This window comes from Rhinopithecus roxellana, chromosome 19 (genome assembly GCF_007565055.1).
Source record: "Rhinopithecus roxellana isolate Shanxi Qingling chromosome 19, ASM756505v1, whole genome shotgun sequence".
NCBI classification, from domain to species: domain Eukaryota; kingdom Metazoa; phylum Chordata; class Mammalia; order Primates; family Cercopithecidae; genus Rhinopithecus; species Rhinopithecus roxellana.
In genome coordinates, this window is record NC_044567.1 from 74,015,969 (window position 1) to 74,037,073 (window position 21,105).

General features: G+C 38.9%; 2 protein-coding genes across 3 annotated transcripts in view; one reads left to right on the plus strand and one right to left on the minus strand.

The window, feature by feature from the left end:
* The window catches only part of NSF (N-ethylmaleimide sensitive factor, vesicle fusing ATPase), a 166,940-nt gene that overhangs the window by 59,767 nt on the left and 86,068 nt on the right, over positions 1-21,105 (minus strand). For both annotated transcript variants that reach the window (XM_030923020.1, XM_010389038.2), the window contains exons 10-12: positions 5,782-5,947; positions 4,929-5,003; positions 4,203-4,390 (exon numbers count right to left, since the gene is read on the minus strand). In XM_030923020.1, coding sequence (XP_030778880.1) covers positions 4,203-4,390; positions 4,929-5,003; positions 5,782-5,947 — 429 coding nt within the window. The remainder of the gene's footprint in view (positions 1-4,202; positions 4,391-4,928; positions 5,004-5,781; positions 5,948-21,105) is intronic.
* Positions 9,738-10,175, plus strand: LOC115894782 (40S ribosomal protein S26-like). The gene has a single exon (XM_030923023.1). It carries the CDS (start codon positions 9,756-9,758, stop codon positions 10,101-10,103), a length of 348 nt encoding a protein of 115 aa, XP_030778883.1. The 5' UTR covers positions 9,738-9,755; the 3' UTR covers positions 10,104-10,175.

The window sequence follows — 21,105 nt, forward strand, 5'->3', positions numbered from 1 at the left end:
ACATAGTTATTCCACTGACATGGTGAAAAATTAGGAGCTGTTTGGTATAAGGAGTAATGGTCACAAGTCAATATATATCACCTGAAGCTTACAGCTAATTCTATCACATGGAAAAAAGTGATGAAAACAATGTGAAGTATTTGAATTCTGGTTACTTGCAAATTAGAAGGATAATATATTCTGTACAAGGGTGACAAACATTTTAGCTTTACAATTAGAAAAAGTGTAACTACAAAGAGTCAATAAAAATCAGAAATTCATCTATCAAAAAGGATGTACTGATACCCTCTCAAATCAGCCAATAATAAAAAATGGAGATAACTAGCATGTACAGAGTTTACAAGGCACTTTTATATAAAGTATTTGTTTTCATTCTCATAAAAATCTGACTAGATAGGTAGTATTTCCCCTTGACAGGTCAGAAACAAAAAAGTGAAAGAAACGTAATGCATAACCACACCTTCTGACTACGGTATCTGCGGTCTTCCCACCATTCCTCATTGCCTCATATGTAGATAAACCCAATATATGCTTGAAGAAAGCATGTTTCTTACTGAGACAATGGCTTAAAGTGAAATTCTGGGATGGGATTATTGTAGTTAAAATGACAAATGACTAAATAAGAGAAAAATTCCATGGCCAACGCATGTGAAAAATACGACAACTAGTAAACTAGTGACTGTGGATTATATCAGGATGTACCCATGTGGTCTGAGATGAAACAACAGTATGGCAGCGAGCAATTTTCACACAGTTTACATCATTTTTCTTGAAGTTACCATCTCTTCTTATTAAAACAGTACAGCATGGTGGCTCATGCCTGTAATCCCAGCACTTTGGGAGGCCAAGGCGGAAGGATCACGAAGTCAGGAGATTGAGACCATCCTGGCTAACACGGTGAAACTCAATCTCAACTAAAAATACAAAATATTAGCCAGGCGTGGTTGCAGGCGCTTGTAGTCCCAGCTGCTCGGGAGGCTGGGGCAGGAGAATGGCTGAACCTGGGAGGCGGAGCTTGTAGTGAGCCGAGATTGCGCCTCTGCACTCCAGCCTGGGCAAAAGAGCGAGACTCTGTCTCAAAACAAACTAACAAATGAACAAACAAAAAACAGTGTAGCAAGAAGAAGAATAAAAACATAGTCCCTGAATGGATCCATTCTATAAAGACCCAATACAATATTCCCACACCATCCAAACCTTTGGCATTCTTGAGCTAGAACAAAGCCACTTCTATCACATAGGGAAATTATGACTTATGGATACAGTTTGAGTCCAGAATACTTATATAAGTTCACTCATTTAAAAAATATTAGCTGGGCATGGTGGCTCACACCTGTAATCCCAGCATTTTGGGAGCCCGAGGTGGGCTGCTCACGAAGTCAGGAGTTCGAGACCAGCTTGGCCAACATGGTGAAACCCCAACTCTACTAAAGATACAAAAGATTAGCTGGGTGTGGTGGCACATGCCTGTAGTCCCAGCTACTTGGGAGGCTGAAGCAGAAGACTCGCTTGAACCCGGCAGGCGGAGGTTGCAGTGAGCCAAGACAGTGCCACTGCCCTCCAGCCTGGGGGACAGAGCAAGACTCTGCTTCAAAAAAAGAAAAAAATTTACTGGACACCTACCATGTGCTCATTACTTAGACCTATTTGGGGTACTGTGGGAGACTCTGAGGTGAATAAGATAGGGATTTAAAGTCTATTATGAGGGCCAGCAAACTTCTGTAAAGTGGCAGATAGTACCTAAAATAAAAGCACAAAAATAGGCTTTGTAGGCCATGCAGTCCCTGTTGTAAACACTCAACTCTGCCACTGTAGCATGCAAGCAACCATAGACAGTACACAAATTAACGGGTGTGGCTGTGTTCCAAAAAAGCCCTTTGTTCATAAAAACTGGTAGTTGACTGGACTCCTGGTCTAGAACCAGTGATAGGATATACCCAAATATCTACAACATACTCAGCCTAACTGTTCAGGCTTTTATTTCTTGCCTGAACTGTTATAAAAGTTCCCCCTCTTGTCCTGTGTCACCAACTTCACTCCTCTAACTACTCCACTCGACACAGCTGCCAGAGTGATCTTATGTTTTAACACTATGTCACTGCTATTCTTAAAACTCAATGGCTTAGCACTACTCACAGAAAAAAAGTCCATACTTCTTAGCAGAGTATAAAAGGCTTTTTGTGCTCCATCCCTGCTTCAGTCTCCTGACTTACCCCCACAATCTCTCTCTACCACCCCTCCCCTAACTTCCATGCTGAAGCAATACTAAATTACTCCAATTACTACGTTATTCTATGTCTCTGCTCCTTTGCATTTGTTGTTCCCTCTACCTAAAAGGCCCTGCTCTACCAACAGACATGCATATGAAGGTTTTTCTCACCCCACAAGTTGACCATATCTGACATGCGTTCACTTCCTTGCCTTGCATGCACTTTGTTTCTGCACGTGGAGGGTTAGACTGTGGGCAGCTTAATAGTAGGCACTTTACTTGTTTGCAGTTCGAGTATTAACTCCTAGAACAGGGGCTAGCAATGCAGTAGATGCCAAATAAATCTACTGTGAACCAAAGTCAACTGACAGTACCATAAATGATACATTATTATTTCAAGAAGGAAAAGAGTATAACATTCTTGAAAGGGAAAATGTGAAAAGGTGTGAAGACAGTGGTAGCATATGAGCCAGGTAATGAAAAGACAGGTAAATGTAGAGGATGAAGATCCTCAGTGATGCAAAAAAACAAAACCAAAGCAGAGAGGGCGAAACATAAATTAATGTCTGATGACTGGTGATTATTTATGTTTGGCTGAAGCATCTGGAGAACAATCAGGAGCACATTTGGAAAGGCCAGTTAGGGTCAGATCTAGAGGACCCAAAAGACCAGTTAGGGACAGATCTAGAGGACTCAAAAGACCCAAAAAAAGCCTGTACTTTGTTTTGTAAATGATGGGGAATCATTGAAAATGTCTGAATGGTTGAATGATATGAAACAGGAAGGTTAATCAAAGAGAAGGTAGGTAGTGGCAGTGAGAACTAAAGACACTGCCAAGACAGAACTGAAAAAATTTGGCAAGTGACTTGATGTAGGGCACAGGAGAGTGTCAGGAATCAAAGATAATCCTGATGTTTTAAGCCTGGGAAATTGGGATAAACAGGGAAATGGGAGCAGAAAGAAAAGTAGTAAAAAAGACAGGAAATTTGGTTTTGGAATATTAAATCTGAAACCTGATAAAACATCTAGGTGAGGGTATTTAGTACAAATCTGAAAGTAGGAGACAGATTTGTTCAGTAAATCTGTCTACAGGTGGTAACTAAAACCTGAAGGAGAGAAGAGATGGAAAATCAAGAGCACTTTATTTATCAAAATAAAAGTATCCTAGTACGTATTTCTACCATGGCAACTACAATATTATGGTACTAATTTGAAAATATGTCCATTTTCCTGACTCTGGACTCAAGGGAAGAGTTCAGTTATCTTTATGTCTTCAGCCCAATACTGTGAGCACATCAAGTATTCAGTATATTTGCTGAATAAAGCAGCCCCCCAAATTCTAGTATGTGGAAACTCCCACTTCCTCTGACATATTACAACTTCTTTTTTCTTTTTTTTTTTTTTTTTGAGATGGAGTCTCGCTCTGTCGCCCAGGCTGGAATGCAGTGGCGCAATGTTGGCTCACTGCAAGCTCTGCCTCCTGGGTTCACGCAATTCTTTTGCCTCAGCCTCCTGAGTAGCTGGGACTATAGGCACCCGCCAGCACGCTCAGCTAATTTTTTGTATTTTTAGTAGAGATGGGGTTTCACTGTGTTAGCCAGCATGGTCTCAATCTCCTGACCTCGTGATCTGCCTGCCTCAGCCTCCTAAAGTGCTGGGATTACAGGCAAATGAGCCACTGCGCCCGGCCATGTTACAACTTTTAATACAGTACAAAGATTAAAAAAACACTCCTTTAAAATTTTCACTTCACGTGTCTGTGTCAGACATTGATGACCTAAGGTAGATGAGTCAGCAGTTACTACAGGGCAGATGCAAACATTATTTTCCTTCTTGCTACTCTGAAGATTTAGCAGTTGACAATTAATTCTTATTCCTTTTACCATCTCTTCTCCACCAAAAGTCAGTATTTCCCTACTCCTTGATATGCTTGAAAGAAAAGAGAAAGAATTCTGGCATAATGTTTATAATCTGTTTAGCTGATTTTCCTCACCTTTATGTGTCTATTCATAGCGGTGGACTGGGCTGCTCGCACCAGACCCTCCAATTCAGCACCACTGAAATTCTTGGTCTCCATGGCCAGCTCTTTAATGTCTACATCAGCAGAGAGTAACTGATGCCCTCTCATTCTTGCTGTGTGGATGTGAAGAATCTGTAGTCGGCCTTTCTCATCTGGCAAGCCTGATGAAATTAAAAATAAAATAGGCATTTTCCTAGTCTCGAAAGCACCATCAGAGGAGATTATTATTATTATTTATTATTATTTTGAGACAGAGTCTCGCTCTGTTTCCCAGGCTGGAGTGCAGTGGTACGATCTGAGCTCACTGTAACCTTCGCTTCCAGGATTCAAGTGATTCTCCTATCTCAGCCTTCCAAATAGCTGGGATTACAGGTGCACACCACTATGCCCAGCTGATTTTTTTGTATTTTTAGTACAGACAAGGTTTCACCATGTTGGCCAGGCATGTCTCGAACTACTGGCCTCAAGTGATCCACCTGCCTCAGCCTCCCAAAGTGCTGGGATTAGAGGCGTGAGCCACTGTGCCCGGCCTAGAGGAGATTGTTATAATCCTAATGTCTTCCTTATAGGTACTCAAGCATGTAAACATCTACTTCTCATGATATAAAACTTTTCTAAAAAGTACTAAGCCACATGACATTGTTCCTGTTAATGAACTCTAAATGCCTCCACTCACCAATCAGTGACAGATCTCCTTACCTATCTCCATTTTAACTTCCAGTCTTCCAGGTCTAAGAAGAGCCTCATCTATCAGATCTGGTCTGTTGGTCATTCCTGAACACAGATGTTAAAACAAAACAACAAATGATCAGAGTTCAAAAATAAAATCAAATGTCCTTTTAGTATATTTAAGAATAGTAATTTCCCTAACAAGCTAAGGAGACTTTGTTTTACTATTTCACTATTGTGTATGCCAATGGAATATAAACGTTATGAAAACTTCCTGTATTTAAAAAGAAAATTTAAGGTTCAAAGGGTAAATAATCTGTCCAAGTGACAGAGGGGCAATGTGACACAATCTCTCTGACTCCAAAGTTCCTTCTCTTTTTTATAGGCCAGTGGTTTTCAGACTTCATACAACAGCAGGGTGTTTTTCTTTCTTCCCCCCGAGAAGTCATCTTCAGAAGCACCTCAGTACTTAAAACAGCTAAAAGAGGAAGTCATAATCGTGATGTAGGATCTGAAATGCACTCCCTGGCCCTCACTGACCCTGAAAGCACTGCTGAGGACCCCTGAAGGCCTGCAAGACCCAGTTTGAAAACCACTGCATTCCATTGTTTCATGTGTATTTTTAATTTTTGGGTGAGCTATAAGCTTCAACCTACATCTTTTTCATCTGCGGGTGAGCTATAAGCTTAAACCTACAAGTGACTGAAATCCATCTTTTATTTTTCCTATTAAGCCTAGGCATTACAAAAGATTCTTTAATATCACTGGATTCTAATTTGGAAACACTGGCAAAACAGTTTAATCACAACCTACACACATCTTAATTCAGAACTTAAGGCTAATGTTTTTGAATGAACTGTACTTTTTAAGAAAGTAAACATACCAATGACTAGGATGTTGTTTAGCTGCTCCACGCCATCAATTTTGGACAGCAACTGGTTGACAACAGTGTCATGAACTCCCGTGCTACCAGCCATGCTCCCTCTCTGCTTGCAGATGGCATCAATTTCATCAAAGATGATGATGTGCAAACCACTGTTAGCACCAAGCTATTAAGGGAAGAAACAATATTAAAGATCATAATTTGAATGTCTTATTAAACAAACTAATCAGAAAAACAAAACGAAGCTTTCAACAGATTGACTTTGCTTCATTTTGACTAATAAATATGGCGAGAGCAACCGTGGTTGTTGTCCTCAAAAAGGTGATGGCATTACATTCTCAGAATTCTGCAAACTGAAAACTCATTCTAGAACCTCATATTTAATAGCTATAAAACGAAAGTACGCATTATACACTGATACAGTGTGTGTGTGTATAGATAGAAAGTAAGTAGTCCATCAAATACTTGATATACATTTCTTATTTCACTATTTGAAAGAACTCTTACATTTGTCAGATACTTTCATTAAGTCAGTCAGTGGCAACACCCTCCCATTTTCCCTGAGTTTTGGTGAGAAGACTGTCCCAGAAGCAGTAGGGTTAATGTTTGTTTTGTTATATTATGTAACTAAAGGTTAACTCCACCTACAGATTGCCTGGGAATTGGACAAATGAGTGAAGAAACTCAACATGACTCACAAGTACTTATATCACATGAAAACAGATTATTCCTTCCTACCAATAAAGTGAGAACAGAGACGGTTTATAAAAAGCACTTGGTTAAGGGGTGCTGTTTCTTCTGCATAATGATTTCTTAGTTTACTAGAAATAAAATCACCATTAAAAGAAAATAGTTTGTACATTTCGAACCTTTAACAGATACAAACACTTCTGAATGCTACTAATTCATTAGGTTAATTTAACACGTACCTTCTAAAATTTATATTTAAGTAATTTAGTCTCCTATCAGGGAGTAAAGTGCACTCTAGGAATTTTCTTTTTCTTTTATAAACAAAAAACATGGCCAGGTGTGGTGGCTCCTGCCTGTAATCCCAGTACTTTGGGAGGCAGAGGAGGATGGATCGACTGAGGTCAGGAGTTCAAGACCAGCCTGGCCAACATGGTGAAACCCTGTCTCTACTAAAAATACAAAAATGAGCTGGGTGTGGTGGCAGGCGCCTGTAATCCCAGCTACTCTGGAGGCTGAGGCAGGAAAATCACCTGAACTCAGGAGGCAGAGGTTGCAGTGAGCTGAGACTGCACCACTGCACTCCAGTCTGGGCAACAGAGCGAGACTCCATCTCAAAAAGAAACAAAAACACTAGGGATTAACAAAATTGGTGAAAAATGAACATAACCTAAATATGACAATATATGGATAATAAAAATTAAATCAGCATCATGAGACTGAGGATTAAATATGGTTAGTATCCATTAAATCTCTGATAAGGATATAATCTTTTTTTTTTTTTTTTTTGAGATGAAGTCTCGCTCTGCCGCCCAGGCTGGAGTGCAATGACACAATCTCAGCTCACTGCAACCTCTGCCTCCCGGGTTCAAGTGATTCTCCTGTCTCAGCTTTCTGAGTAGCTGGGATTACAGGCATGTGCCGCCACTCCTGGCTAATTTTTGCATTTTTAGTAGAGACGGGGTTTCACCATGTTGGCCAGGTTGATCTCAAACTCCTCACCTAAGGTGACCCATTCAGCTTGGCCTCCTGGTGCTGGGATTATAGGCATGAGCCACCACGCCCGGCCTAATCTTTGTTTTAATAAAAGAATGTTTTTTAACTTTTATAAGAGTAGTAGATTTTTTAACAGAGCAAAAGTTGCAAAACAAATAGAAATAAAGTTTAAAAATAAAGCTGGGCAGAGTGGTATGTGCCTATAGTCCCAGCTACTCTGGAGGCTGAGGCTGGAGGATCGCTTGAGCCCAGGAGTTGGAGTCCAGCCTGGGCAGCACAGTGAGATCCCATCACTAAAAAATAAATAAAAATATACTACATTTGCCATGGCTTGTGCCTGTAATCCCAGCTACTTGGAAGGCAGAGGTAGGAAGATTGCTTCAGGCCAGGAGTTCAAGACCAGCCTGGGCAACATAGTGACATCCCATCAATAAAGACCCATCTATAAAACAACATTAAATCACCTAAAGATAACTGCTGTTAATGGTCCACAGATTTCTATATTTTAACTAAATATTGAGAACTTACTGCACCTTGTATTCTCTTGAATATTATTCTTTGAAAACAATTTTCAATGGTTATTTTTGCTTCCAACTGCAAAATATATAATTATAGAAAATGTGGGAAAATAGCAAAAACTAAAGAAATCACAATCATCTCAAACTCAGCCAAAATGGAGCTATGTAATACCTTGCATCCTGTTTTTCATCCAGGTATTATTTTAAACCCTTTCTCATCCCTATACAATATGACTTGTCACCCAGGCTGGAGTGCAGTGGTGCAATCTCGGCTTACTGCAAGCTCCGCCTCCTGGGTTCACACCATTCTCCTGCCTCAGCCTCCAGAGTAGCTGGGACTACAGGCGCCCGCCACCACACCCGGCTAGTTTTTTTTGGTATTTTTTAGTAGAGACGGGGTTTCACGGTGTTAGCCAGGATGGTCTCGATCTCCCAACCTCGTGATCCGCCCGTCTCGGCCTCCCAAAGTGCTGGGATTACAGGCTTGAGCCACCACGCCCGGCCTTTTGTATTTTTTTTTAGTAGAGACGGGGTTTCACCGTGTTAGCCAGGATGGTCTCGATCTCCTGACCTTGTGATTCGCCTGCCTCAGCCTCCCAAAGTGCTGGAATTACAGGAGTGAACCACCGTGCCTGGCCGACAATATGATTTTTAATAGCTCTATATTTAATCATATGAATGGTTTCACAGTTTAACTCTCCTATTCCATATTAACTCCTTACTGTTAGATACTTAATTATTTCTAAGTCTTCAGTATTATATATGTTGCTGCAATAAACATTTTCTCTTTTCATTCTTTGTAGAGACAGGATCTCACTCTGTTGCCCAGGCTGGAGTGCAGTGTTACAATCAAAGCTCACTGCAGCCTCAAACTCCTGGGCTCAAGCAATCCCCCACCTCAGCCTCCTGAGTGGCTGGGACTACAGATGCGTGCCAACATGCCTGGCAAATATTTTACTTTTTTTGTAGAGATGGGGTTTTGTCATGTTGCTCAGGCTGGTCTTGAACTCCAGGACTCAAGTGATCCTCCTGCCTCAACCTCCTAAAGTGCTGGGATTACGAATGTGAGCTACCGTACCTGGCCTACAATGAACATTTTTATACTTAAACGCTTGACAAATATAGATGATTACTTGCTAAAGGCAAATTGTTAGGTTAAAAGGTATGTTAAGTATTTTAAGGCCCTTGAAATAGGAACACTTGAAAAAGTGGAAACACTTTTCCAGAAAGGTTTATCAATCTATAATCCCAGCACACACAGTACATGACAGTGCCTATCTTGGTATATTCCCACACATAATGAATATTAGAAACACATTAAAAGTAATTCTCAATTTGGTAGATGGACAACGGTATCTTTCTGTTGTCTTTAAATCACATTTATCTAATTACTGAAGAGGCTGGTGTTGTTAAAAAATAATGTTTTTTGGCCGGGCGCGGTGGCTCAAGCCTGTAATCCCAGCACTTTGGGAGGCCGAGACGGGCGGATCATGAGGTCAGGAGATCGAGACCATCCTGGCTAATACGGTGAAACCCCGTCTCTACTAAAAAATACAAAAAACTAGCCGGGCGACGAGGCGGGCGCCTGTAGTCCCAGCTACTCGGGAGGCTGAGACAGGAGAATGGCGTGAACCCAGGAGGCGGAGCTTGCAGTGAGCTGAGAGCCGGCCACTGCACTCCAGCCTGGGTGGCAGAGCAAGACTCCGTCTCAAAAAAAAAAAAAAAAAAAAAAAAAATAATAATGTTTTTTGCTCTTTGGTCCGTAAGTCCAAAATGACAAAGAAAAGAAGGAACAACGGTCGTGCCAAAAAGGGCCGCGGCCATGTGCAGCCTATTCGCTGCACTAACTGTGCCCGATGCGTGCCCAAGGACAAGGCCATTAAGAAATTCGTCATTCGAAACATAGTGGAGGCCGCAGCGGTCAGGGACATTTCTGAAGCGAGCGTCTTTGATGCCTATGTGCTTCCCAAGCTGTATGTGAAGCTACATTACTGTGTGAGTTGTGCAATTCACAGCAAAGTAGTCAGGAATCGATCTCGTGAAGCCCGCAAGGACCAAACACCCCCTCCCCGATTTAGACCTGTGGGTGCTGCCCCACGTCCCCCACCAAAGCCCATGTAAGGAGCTGAGTCCTTAAGACTGAGACAGACTATTCTCTGGAGAAAAATAAAATGGAAATTGTACTTAAAAAAATAAAATAAAATAATAATAATAATGTTTTTACCATTGGTAATTTTATTAGTATTTGATATGTATTCTGTACCCTTTTCTGTTGAAATTCAAGAGCTTTTCCTATTGATTTATTAAAAAATGATTTATATATTAGGGCCATTATTATACTTGTAACTACTTTATCCTAGTTTGCCATTTGTCTTTTATTTATGGCGTGTGTGAATATATATATTTTTTGAGACAGAGTCTCCCTCTGTCATCCAGGCTGGAGTGCAGTGGTGTGATCTCTGCTCACTGCAACCTCCGTCTCTCAGGTTCAAGCGATTCTTGTGCCTCAGCCTCCCACATGTAGGATTACAGACATGCACCACCAAGTCTGGCTAATTTTGTATTTTTAGTAGAGACAGGGTTTCACCCCGTTGGCTAGGCTGGTCTTGAACTCCCAAACTCAGGTGATCTGCCCACCTCGGCCTCCCAAAGTGCTGTGATTACAGGCGAGAGCCACTGTGCCCAACCTATTTATGGTATATTTTCGATAAGTGGAAGGGGTTTTCTGTTTCTACTAAACAGCCAGCATCAATTTTTATTTTTGTGATATTTTTGTTAGTTTTATCCTTAAAATTGTTCCCCATTACAGACACTGATGGTCACATACTTTCTTCTCTTAAACTTTTGCTTTACATGTAATTCTTTATCTGGTTTTTTATTTTTGTGTGTGGTACAAGTAAAGTGAGAAGCCAACTAATTCTTCTTCAAATAACCGACCCAGCATTGTTCCCTAAATAATCCCTCCTTTCTTCGTCGACTGAGCTGCCATCTCTACCAGGTTTTGGACTCTGCTGTATGCTAGGTTATTACCAGCCTGTCTACTACATACATGTTTTTATCTCTATAACTTTACAGTAGTGCATTGAAGAAGCTCTTCTCCTGTATACATTCTTCTTTTTCATAACTATCTTGGCTATTTCCAACCATGTCTATTTCCAAATGAACATCAGAATCATTCTTATGAGGGGGAATAACCTCCACCAATTAAAAATAGACAAAGAAACAGACAAAAACCTAAGCCCTGATTGAAATTAGGTTAAATATCTAAGTTTAGGAAATACTAAAATCTTTATAGCATATTTGGTTTTTTAGAATAATAATGCCTCTCCAATTATTCAACACTTTTATGTCTCTCAGTAAAGTTTTAAAATTTATTTTTATTTTTATTTTTAGAGATAAGGTCTCACTATGTTGCTCAGGCTGGTCTTGAACTCCTGGGCTTAAGTGATCCTCCCACCTTGGCCTCCCAAAGTGCTAGGATTACAGGCGTGAGCCATTGGGCCCAGCTTCCCAATAAAGTTTTATAGTTTTTGTTGTTTAAATTCCTTCATTCCTTCACAAAGATTCCTAGCTATGTTTTTTGGTTGCAACTGTGATGGGATTTTTCTATTATATTTCAGAAACAGTATGGAAGCATGGAGGAAATATATTTTTATATATTTACTTTATATCTGGCTACTTTACTCTCTTATTTATAATATCTAAGTTTTTAAAAAAATCTGACTCTTGAATTTCCTAGGTAGACAATCATATCACCTACAAATACAACTTGTATCCTCCTTAGTAACAGGTATACCTGCTTTTGGGTATGAGAAGCTGTACCAACACAAAGACATATAAAAGGGGAAAGAGACAGTCTAATAGCTAAGAACTTAGAAGCATGCGGGGTCACCTGAATAGAAGGCCCAGAGGCAGTCAAGGTCCTATAAAAGGGGATAATAAAATTTACCTAATGTGAGAAGCAGAAGCTATAGTACTATCATGACAGATTGAAATCTAGAATTAGGCCTTCCTACTGAAACAGAGGACATCAGTAAATGAACTGCAAAAGCAGAATGCTCTTTATATAAAATGATTTTATTCTTGGCTTTAGGAAGGTCAGTGAGAAACATTCAACGGTAGATAAATGAGGCAAACAGAATCTAAACAGAAGGAGAATTTTGGTGATAGGAGTGGTGATGACCAAACAGCAAATGCTAGATTTGCTTACTGCTTGCATGTGGGGTGGAGTGACAGTGAAGAAAAGAAATTACCTTGCAGTATGATAAGGAAGCTGCAGAAGGGAAAAGATACAAGGGAATTTTTTTTTTTTATTTCTAGCATGGTAAGATTAAAGTGTTAACAAGATATCTAATTGGAAAGGCCTCCAGAGAACAAGATATACACAACTGAATAAAAGAGGATAGCAAGATACATCTGAACACCTTCTGCAAATAGTGAAGAATAGTCTAGTAGCAAGCTATAGGTACTGTAAGAAGACAGAGCATATAATTAAGCTGGAGGAATATAAAAGCAGGACAGATTCTGGGCTACAATACCAGAAGATACCTACAGTCATCTGAAGAAAAGGGGGAATAAAAAAAAATGACAAAGATGAAAGAAGAAATGTTACATCAGACATATGAGGAAAGAGTTCCAAAAATGATCTGAAGGAAATTCAACTGGGTCAAAAACAAACCCTGAATATATAAAGTATTTTTTTTTTTTTTTTTTGAGACGGAGTCTTGCTCTGCCACCCAGGCTGGAGTGCAGTGGCCGGATCTCAGCTCACTGCAAGCTCCGCCTCCCAGGTTTACGCCATTCTCCTGCCTCAGCCTCCCGAGTAGCTGGGACTACAGGCGCCCGCCTCGTCACCCAGCTAGTTTTTTGTATTTTTAAGTAGAGACAGGGTTTCACCGTATTAGCCAGGATGGTCTCGATCTCCTGACCTTGTGATCCGCCTGTCTCGGCCTCCCAAAGTGCTGGGATTACAGGCTTGAGCCACCGCGCCCGGCCATAAAGTATTTTTAAATCAAAAATAAAATGCTGTATGACCTAAAAATTCCACTACTTGGTTTATCAGCTCTGCTTATAATTGCCCCAAACTAGAAAACAATCCAATTGGCATTCATTGGGTCAACAAACTAATGATAGTATATCCACATAATGAAATATTATTCAACAATAAAAAGGGATGTTTGACACATGCAACAACTTGGGTGAATCTCAAAGGCATTATGCTGAAGATAGCCAGTTCCAAAAGGTTACATAGTGTATGACCCCATTTATATGACATTCTCGAAAAGATAAAACTACAGGGGTGGAGAACACATTGGTAGTTACCGGGGTTACTAAAAAGAGAGTGTGACCAGTAAGGGACAGCATGAAGGAATTTTTGGGGGTGATTCTATATCCTGATTTTTACAGTGGTTCCATTAATCTATGCAAGTATGAAATTTCATAAAACTACACACAAAAAGAGAAAAATTCAATTTACTGCACAATAAACCAGATAAAATAATTAATAATAAATTCTATTCTTTAATGCAATTGTATGTAGGATGACAGATGTCCATCAAAGTTTCTAAAGTTTCACTAGGTTTTATTTGTGTCCCTGAACATTACTTAAAAATTGTTCTCCCTCCATATTTTAAAACATAATTTCAAATCTGAGGGAAAAAAACTTCATTTTTCTGTATCATTGCATTTACTGAATAGGTATCTAATGATAAATAACTTGCTTCCTAAAAAAAAATTCAATACCAAAAACTGTTCATCTTTCCATCTGGAGAAAAAATTGAGAATGAGGAATTGGAACCACAACCTTAGCTTTGCCAAAGTACTTCTATATAGTAGGATATTAATTCTCGCCATCTTTAGTGACAACAAGGATACTTCTGTTTGTGACTGAAAAACTGTGAAATTTTACATTATTTTTAAAAGATTTTTTTCTTTCTTCAAGGTTGTCTGCCCAATACAGCATGAAACAAAAAGATGTTATATGAGTTTTACTGTCAATGTGCCTTATGTTGCTGATGGAATCATGATTTCCTTCTCAGCCCAACCTCAAAAATCACTGTGTGGACAGGGACAAAGACAATATGAACACTGTTCGATTAAATGATCACTGGGGCAATCTGTTCTAAACATAATTCTGTACAATTCTGACCTTTTCAGAACCTTACTAATCTTATTACCTGTCATCAGGTCCCTTCCCCCACCTAGTCAGTACAATAACATCAAGTTTTACATTGTGTGTTACTTAAATAAAAGCAAGTTCTTATTACAAGAAATTGGGAATTGGGTAAAGAAGATGTCAAGATTAATGTTCACAGACTAATATAGCTGATTCATCAATAAACCCTTTACCAAAAAATTTAAATTTCCACAACACAATCCTCTTCCATTCATTGGCTTCTAGCTCTGTTTTTAACATCTGCAAAGTCTTTCTCCATAGAAACAGAGCTGACACTGTTGAGCCCTGGCGACAGCTTTCAAAAGCGGCTGTTCTATATTTAACTAGTTTGACCTATATGCAAGTGTTCATCTCCGTCAATGTGAACTGTCCACAATTACAGAGGCGATGTTTTTCTTTATTATGTAACACATATATCCTTCATGGGGTCATTAGCTGAGTACATCAAGTCATTTCTGGATGTGAGAAAGGTATAACTGAAAAGACTGGCTATAATTAATATCGATCTAGAAATCATTTGCCAACTCAATTTTATCATTAGTAGTTTAATATTTAAACTGCTTGCAACTTTAAAAACAGCACCAAAGTTACCTATGTAGCCATGTGGTAACTCACAACCGAGATTTTATAAAATGCTTCTTCATATGGCATTTTAACTCACTTCTGCCTAGTGTTTAATCCTCAGTATCTCATTAGGGTCCGTTAGACCCAATCTCAGTTTCTGGGTTTCTGTTTTGAGCAGTACTATTTACAAAAATTGATATCTCATGACTTTTTTCCTTTTTGTCTTCCAAAGAGCGAGCAAACAAAACAAAACGCATATTTAAAAAATAGAACAAAACTCATTCTATCTTACAATTGCCATTTGTATCTACTAGATCTTTTTACAAATCTAAGACACATTATGCTATTTCATCATACTAGAGATTACATCATTACTCATCAATTATTCTCAACTATGCTTAAAAAGGATTAAAATAAGAAAATAGAAGAATGAAGTCTTTGCCCATGCCTATGTCCTGAATGGTACTGCCTAGGTTTTTTTTTCTTCTAGAGATTTTATGGTTTTAGGTCTTACATTTAAGTCTTTAATCCATCTTGAGTTAATTTTTGTATAAGGTGTAAGGAAGGGGTCCAGTTTCAGTTTTCTGCATATGGTTAGCCAGTTTTCCCAACACCATTTATTAAACAGGGAATCCTTTCCCCATTGCTTATTTCTGTCAGGTTTGTCAAAGATCAGATGGTTGTAGATGTGCGGCATTATTTCTGAGGTCTCTGTTCTATTCCTTTGGTCTATACATCTGTTTTGGTACCAGTACCATGCTGTTTCGACAGTGTGGTGATTCCTGAAGGATCTAGAACCAGAAATACCATTTGACCCAGCAATCCCATTACAATCATTCTACTATAAAGACACATGCACACATATGTTTATTGAAGCACTGTTCACAACAGCAAAGACTTGGCACCAACCCAAATGCTCATCAGCGATAGACTAGATAAAGAAAATGTGGTACATATACACCATGGAATACTATGCAGCCATAAAAACGGATGAGTTCATGTCCTTGGCAGGGACATGGATGAAGTTGGAAACCATCATTCTCAGCAAACCAACACAGGAACAGAAAACCAAACACCACATGTTCTCACTCATAAGTGGGAACTGAACAATGAGGACACATGGTCACAAGGAGGGGAACATCATACACTGGGGCCTATCAGGGATGGGAGGCTAGGGGAGGGATAGCATCAGGAGAAATACCTAATGTAGATGACGGGTTGATGGATGCAGCCAACCATCATGGCACATGTATACCTATGCAACAAACCTGCACGTTCTGCACATGTATCCCAGAACTTAAAGTATAATTAAAAAAGACGAAACTACTTAGAAAAATGATACAACAGTGGAACAAATATCACTATGACATCATTCTTCAGTTTTCTTACTGTGTTGTGCTAGGTATGTGTTATCTTTCAAGAAGGCATAAAAGAAGTCTGAAGCTAACATCTTCTGTGACCTGATTCTTCGTTTTATTGAATACGATTAAGCATTAACATTTTTAAGTTCTCTGGCCAGAATGATGAAGAAAATCTGAGGAAACTGTTTTAGAATTATTAGGTGAGTCTGAAGTTGAACACAAAGAATAAGATAGCAGCACTTAGGACTCTAATAAAGATGCTGAAATTGATGATTATAAGTAAAATCTCAGTCTATGTGCCTTCAGATGATGATGCCCTACATACATTTTCTCAAACTCATGAATCAATGAGTGAATAATATACTTTTAATCTAAGGACAAAGCATTTTTATTCAGTTACTTATTCAATAGAAAGTCTTCATTGTGGAATATTTTGTAACAAGAAACGAGGCCATCCCATTTTGCTAAAAGGACACATGACAGTATTCTTTCATCTTTTATTTCATTTGTGCACCAAATTTTCTTGATATAGTTTAAAAGTAGACAGATGCTAAAGGCACGTATTACAGAGAGATAGCCAGAAGAAATAGACGAAGTAGACATTAAAAAATTAGGCCAGGCGCGGTGGCTCAAGCCTGTAATCCCAGCACTTTGGGAGGCCGAGACAGGCGGATCACGAGGTCAGGAGATCGAGACCATCCTGGTTAACACGGTGAAACCCCGTCTCTACTAAACAATACAAAAAAAAAAAAAAAACTAGCTGGGCGAGGTGGTGGGCGCCTGTAGTCCCAGCTACACAGGAGGCTGAGGCAGGAGAATGGCGTAAACCTGGGAGGCGGAGCTTGCAGTGAGCTGAGATCTGGCCACTGCACTCCAGCCCGGGCGACAGAGCAAGACTCCGTCTCAAAAAAAAAAAAAAAAGAAAATACCTTAAGACATTAAAAAATTGGATTGACCATAAAAAACTGAATTGATCATTCTGAAAGAAACCTACAAATCTAAAGATAAAAATGTTTTTGCAATTGTGGAACATACAATGGTCATCCTCTCTTCAACAAAATTAGGAGCCAAAGATCTCAAAAAATTTCTTAAAGCATTATGTTTTGATGCTGTACGTGCAAGAAGAACCAGAAGTAATAATAATTTAGAAGCCAACAAAGATGTATTTGAAACTAAGAATCAGTATTTGTAAGTTCATGCAGGACAGCTGATGAACAGTTAGTCGCAATCAGAGGCTCCTGTCCATTTGGGGTATACAGGTTGAGTATCCCTAATCCAAAAATTCAAAATCCCAAATGTTCCAAAATTTGAAAGGTGCACCACACACAGGGGGTTACTGTATGGTAATCTTTTAATCAAAACACAACATCAGCTGGGCATGGTAGCTCACACCTGTCATTTTCACACTTCGGGAGGCTGAGGAAGGAGGATCGCTTTAGCCCAGGAGTTTTAGACCAGCCTGGGCAACCTAGGGAGACCTTGTCTCTACAAAAAGATTTTTAAAATTAGCCAGGTGTGGTGGTGCACACCTGTAGTCCCAGTTACTTGGGAGGCTGAGGTAGGAGGATGGCTTGAGCCCAGGAGGTTGAGGCTGCAGTGAGCCACAATGGTGCCAACTGTATTCCAGCCTGGGCGATGGAGTGAGACTCCATCTCAAAAAACCAAACCAAAACAAAAAACCCCCACAACATTGTAGGTGGTGACTAAAACTGCTGCTGTTTGGTGTTGCTGGTGTTTAATAGCTTATCCAGGTATTCTGGTGATGCCATTGTGCTGCTTAGTTACCCTAAACTCACTATTTTTGCACTGTAATTTTTTTTAATGGTGTGTCATATTTTTACTAAGTACTTGTGTCTCAATATGTGTATGAAAACAATTACTTACCAGGCACATACATTTATAGTCAGAAACAATGGTGATGCCAACCAACCACAGACTGTCCACATCTAGTGGCTGAGATAGTGACGCCTTAGCTTTCTGATGGTTCAATGTACACAGACTTTGTTTCAGTAACAAAATTATTTAAAATATTGTACAGAATTACCTTCAGGCTGTGTGTACAAGGTGTATACAAAACATAAATGGATTTCATGTTTAGACCTGAGTCCCAATGCCAAGATATCTTATTATGTACATGCAAATATTCCAAAAAACAAAATTCAAAACACCTCAAGACCAGGAAAACATGAAATAAAAATTTTATTTGCTATATTTATTTAATTTTTAATAGTTTTTTTATCTCTTTATTCTTGTGTTTTGTAAATTATTTGGAAAATAATCTAAAATCATTTTCTAAATGGAGTTTATTCAACCTAGATAGCACATGCTGATGACTGTTTTTCTTGGTAGGAGGGTTAAAAAGATATGTGAAGCAGAAACAATCTTAGTATTAGGAAAGAACTACAAAACTGATTGATTCCGGGACTTTCTGAAGAGTTGAAATAGTGACTGGACTTGCCCCAACCCACCAAGACCCACACCTGCTAGAACCAATGAGACTGATCTAGCTGGAGACCTGAACAAGAACTTAATGAAATGCTGGAAAGCAGGAAAGGAAACGACCTTGTATAAAACTGAAACAATTAAGGACCCAAATAAAGGGAATATTTAATATTATTTTACCCTCAACAAAAATTTTAAAAGGCAGGAAATGGCAGGATAAATTCAGTAGAGCTTACTAGATTTTTTAAAAAGATGAGATGTTATATTTCTGAGTGTTATTCATGTTGATCTACGCAAATCTATTATTCATTTTATTTTTTTGAGACAGGGTCTCATTCTGTTGCCCAAGCTGGAGTGCAGTGGCACTATCACAGCTCACTGCAGCCCTGACCTCCCAGGCTCAAGTGACCTTCTCACCTCAGCCTCCTAAGTGGCTGGGACCACAGGCGTGTGACACCATGCCTGGCTAATTTTTTATTTTAGTAGAGGTGGGGTCTCACTATGTTGCCCAGGCTGGTCTTCAACTCCTGGGCTCAAATGATCCTCTGCCTTGGCATCCTGAAGTGCTGGGATTACAGGCGTGGACCACTGTGCTCAGCATCTTCATTTTAATATCTGTATGCTATCCCATTTCCTACTAAGGAAGAGTAATGATGTTTCTTTTCCCTCTGTTACAAATAGCAAGGCCATCAACATCCTGGTACATGTCATGTTGTTTATCATAGGTAGTGGTCTTGAAGTAGAACTCCTGGGGTTGTGCATCTTTATTTTTGTAAGATGTCAAATTTATTTGCAAGATACTACCCACTTGGTATATTCTTTTAGTTTATACTCCAACTAGCAATGTGTATGAGACCCTGTTTCTCCATAATCCCACAAACTCTTGGTTTTACCAGCTGTTGTAAATGTTGCCAGGTTGTTTAAGAAAGAATCCCTCTTTTATTATACATTTTCCTGAATATCTTTTCATTTGCTTTTCAATTGGGTTCTTTCTCTGAGAACTATGTGTTAAATCCTTTGACAGTTTTTTTTTTCTTCAAATTGTGGTGTTTATATTTTTCTTATTATACAAGACTTTTTATAGAGAATTTATTATAGAGGATGCCAATTCTTTGTAGATTACATACATTGCAAATATCTTCTCCCAGCTTGAGACATTTGTATTTAGTGTAATTTGTCATACAGAAATTTTTTATATTAATGTAGCCAAATTAACACTTCTAATAGATTTACTTTCTGTATCAATTCTTCCCTAGCCTCAAATCTTAAAACATTTTTGCCTATTTTTCTTCTAAATAAGTTTTCCTCCTATAAGTCTTAGTAGGTTTTTTCATTTTGTTTTGTTTTTGTAAATCCATTTGCAATTTTGTATGCTGTGAGGTAGGAATTGCATTTTATCTTTTTCCAAACAGGCAGCCAATTATCTCAGCTCTGTTTATGGCACAGCCAGCCTATTATTCCCCTCTGATCTGTATCATCACGTGTCATAGAGCAGGCTCTTCCTTTCTGTGTTCTATTGTTTCCTTGGTCTGTTTTTACATGAATATATAACACTGTTTCAATTACTATTGCTTCCTAGTAAGTCTTGATATGTGATAAAAGTAAATCTCTATTATTCTTCAAAATTCTCGTAACTTCAAGCCTCAAAAAAAAATTAGAATCAAGTTGTCAAATGTCAAAAAAATTCCTATTAGGCTTCACTGGAAATACACTCAACTTACAGATCAAGATGGGCAGAACTGTCATTTTTATGACATTGTTAGTGCTCCCATACATGAACATGTTACATCTTACCATTTATTAGCTCCTTAAAAAAGATTTTCAAAAATGTTTAGAATTTCCTCCTTAAAGGTCTTGCACATTTCCTGTTAGATCAAATCCTAGGCACTTTACATTCTGATTTCCGCTATAAATGAAATTGTTTTTTAAATTACCTTTTTAGTATCAACACATTGTCTTCGAGTATTGTCATTTCTTTGTTGCCTTCTAAAGTATTTGAGTTTCCATTGTTTCTTTCCCAGCTCCTCCCTATGCTTTGGAAAAGTTTGGGCACAATGTACAACTTTCACATGCGTATTTTTGACTTAAAGTTTCATGTTAACTAACATCATCATCTTCTTTTTTTTTTTTGACACGGAGTTTCACTTTTGTTGCCCAGGCTGGAGTGCAGTGGCATGATCTTGGCTCACTGCAACCTCCGCTTCCCAGGTTCAAGCAATTCTCCTGCCTCAGCCTCCTGAGTAGCTGGGATTATAGGTGCATGCCACCATGCCCACTAATTTTTGTATTTTTTTAGTAGAGATGGGGTTTCACCATGTTGACCAGGCTGGTCTTGAATTCCATATCTTCTTTCCCAATAATACAAGGAGCTTACATGAAGTTAAACTTCCCAAATGTTTTGTTCCATATTTTAGTTCTATCCTTTAAAAGTATCCATATCATTATTGTTTTACTCAGTGAATGCTGTTAAAATTTATTTTTAAAACGTTTTATTGCAAAATACATCGCACACAGAGAAAAGTTACAAAATGTGAATATATGCCTCAATGAACTGTCACACAATGAACGCCTATGTAATCAT